This window comes from Plectropomus leopardus, unplaced genomic scaffold (assembly GCF_008729295.1).
Source record: "Plectropomus leopardus isolate mb unplaced genomic scaffold, YSFRI_Pleo_2.0 unplaced_scaffold11999, whole genome shotgun sequence".
In the NCBI taxonomy this organism is placed as follows: Eukaryota; Metazoa; Chordata; class Actinopteri; order Perciformes; family Serranidae; genus Plectropomus; species Plectropomus leopardus.
In genome coordinates this window covers 1-2,496 of record NW_024612725.1, presented here as the reverse complement: position 1 = coordinate 2,496, position 2,496 = coordinate 1, and the positions used below count along the sequence as shown (strand labels likewise).

General features: G+C 39.6%; 1 protein-coding gene across 1 annotated transcript; it reads right to left on the bottom strand.

The window, feature by feature from the left end:
• Positions 1-357: 357 nt before the first annotated feature.
• LOC121963651 (sushi domain-containing protein 2-like) lies at positions 358-2,303 on the bottom strand (the record flags this gene model as incomplete). Its single annotated transcript, XM_042513924.1, has 2 exons — positions 2,036-2,303; positions 358-671 (listed from the first exon to the last, which is right to left on the bottom strand). Coding segments are annotated over exons 1-2 (582 nt in total), but the record flags the coding sequence as incomplete, so codon positions are not given.
• Between the last annotated feature and the right edge of the window lie 193 nt (positions 2,304-2,496).

Sequence of the window (2,496 nt, the reverse complement as noted above, 5' to 3'; positions counted from 1 at the left end):
CACAGTGACGTTTTTCAAAACAACTTTACACGTCAGAGCTTCAGGACACTTACATTACTTCGGATGAGCAGAATGGAGACATTTTGCGGTTTAAATATGTATTTTTTAATGTTTGAGTCCTGGTCACTAAAATTACTAAAAAGCCTTTTCCCCATGAAACTCCAGCAGTGTTTTGTGGACCATAAAACTCCACCGGACTGTCCTTAGGCATGAGGGTGAGTAGATAATGACTGGATTTTCATTTTTGAGTGAAATACCCCTTTAAATATTAAACAAGCAGCAACAAACATGTATGATACAGTTGCACATGGGCATTGACACAACAAAATAGACACAAATATGTCCCTATGTTTTTACCCATGAGTCTAAAAGATTATTCTTGTAACACAAACCTGGCTCCAGAGCTTTCATTTGGGCCTGATGACTTTGGAAGGCCCTGAGTGTGGCGTTTCCCATCCTGAGGCTCCGAGTGGTCAGGGTGTCATATTTACAGAGCGTTGCTCCATCTCCTGAGCACATTGTCAACATGTTTCCCACCAGAGGGTCATCAGGTCTCTCGAGAAGAGAAAAGGCAGGAACAAAAGCAGGATCATAGCTTGGTGGGAAATAGTAGTTATCCAAAAGGTACTTTGAGTCATATGTGAAAAGGGAAGAATCCTTTGAAATGTTCCCTGTGGAGAAAAAAAGAGGACAAAACCAGATTGCTGATTACAAAAACAAACTGTCATGTTTCAGATTGATCCAAAACTAGCGGAAATGATTGTCAGCAGTGGTAGTTGTGATGTCAGATCCATTATTACACAACAAACACCCTCAATTGCTTCACAGCTTTTAAATTAAAAACACATGCAGTATCTAAAAAGTTCTACCCAGTATAGTACAGTGTTCAGGAAAAAATGACAAGCTGAACCAAATCGAGCCATGTGAGTTTGAGCATGAGCCAGCCTTTTGATAAAAAATAAATTATCTATCAATAAATAAAATAATTCAAATTCAAATTCACACACACAATGACTGGAATAATTATGGTGAAGCTCTGGGGCACAAGGTGTTAGCATGGTGTTGTCAGTACATCATTACATTGTTCACTGTTGATTAATGCCTGACGCCCAGAAAATAGTATTCGGGACAGCCCTACTGATGAGTGCCTGGCATTTTCAACTGGGAAAAAAAACTAAAAAACTTTGGAGGAGACATAGCCTAATGTACTATAAACAAAACACATGTAGAAAAACATAAAAACGTGCAGAAGAATGGGTAAACAGAGAGACTGAATGATAACTTGTAGGGTTTTTATGAAATTTATTGCCAAAGCAGCATATGTTTGACCAATCAGAGCACTTGGCTCAAACTACCTTTTTTGTAAAACATGGTATTAAAAATCAGAGAATATGAGGCACGCTATAATTTGGAGATATGAATGAACACAACTCTATGAGATCAGCGTGGGACACACACGGCACGCTGTCATGGTTTCCTTTTGCCACAGACTTTGATGCATGCAAAAATATCAGCAACAATAAAACTATTAGTTCCCACAAGCTTGAACTGCACTTTCACTGAAGCAAATGACTTCAGTCAAAAGGTCAGGCACCCGAGTTTTGAGGGATATGTGCTGTAATTAAAGCTGAGAGACCTTATTATCATGTATGTATGCGGTCTGGATTCGACTGTGTTCCAGAGATGTGGTTTCAGTGACACTGTACGCTCACAGCGCCTGATATCTCTCTGTAATCTGTTAAAGCTGCGCTAACTCGAAACATGTGCCTTGTTTTCTTCCTGTGCACTCTTAAAACATTTGATTAAGTTTTAGCTAAGCATGGCTCAAGTACGGTAGTCCTTTATAAAGACACAATAACGGGTAATTATTAGCAAATCATACAATCCCTAATCAGCTCTTGCCCCTCTAAAATGAAACACGGCTCTATGTACACTTTTTTTTACAAAGATATTGATATTCTTGCTGCCTTGCAGTGAGAAGTGATTATTTCAGCGCTGATCGATATGATTCAGTTCAGCAGTCTTTCACACTCACAGCCAGCTCCAAAGGTGAAGATCTCCTCCGCCGTGGCGTCGGCTAGGGAAATGACCTCTCCTAGTTGCGTCAACAGGTCATCTGATGGGTCAGAGTTCATCAGACCGAGGAGACCCTGAGTGTGGTTGGTAAACTCGGCTGGAAGCAGGACGGTTGCAGCCATCGCTCCGTCATGCACACGAACCTCCACACCAACTCCAGAGAGGAAGATCACAGTCACATTGTGAGGACCGGGGGCGAACACAAATACTCCTAAAATATAAGACATAGTGCATTTTAATACCTCATCCCTCACATAAATACATACATACATTCATATGTTCACAATTTTCTTCTAAAAATGTTTGCAAATCAGTGCATATTGTTCGATAATGCATTATTGGTGTATTTAAACATACAGTTTTAGAAAACTTGTAATATAAAAAATAATTGCCTTACAGGAAGTAAAAATCTTTATTATT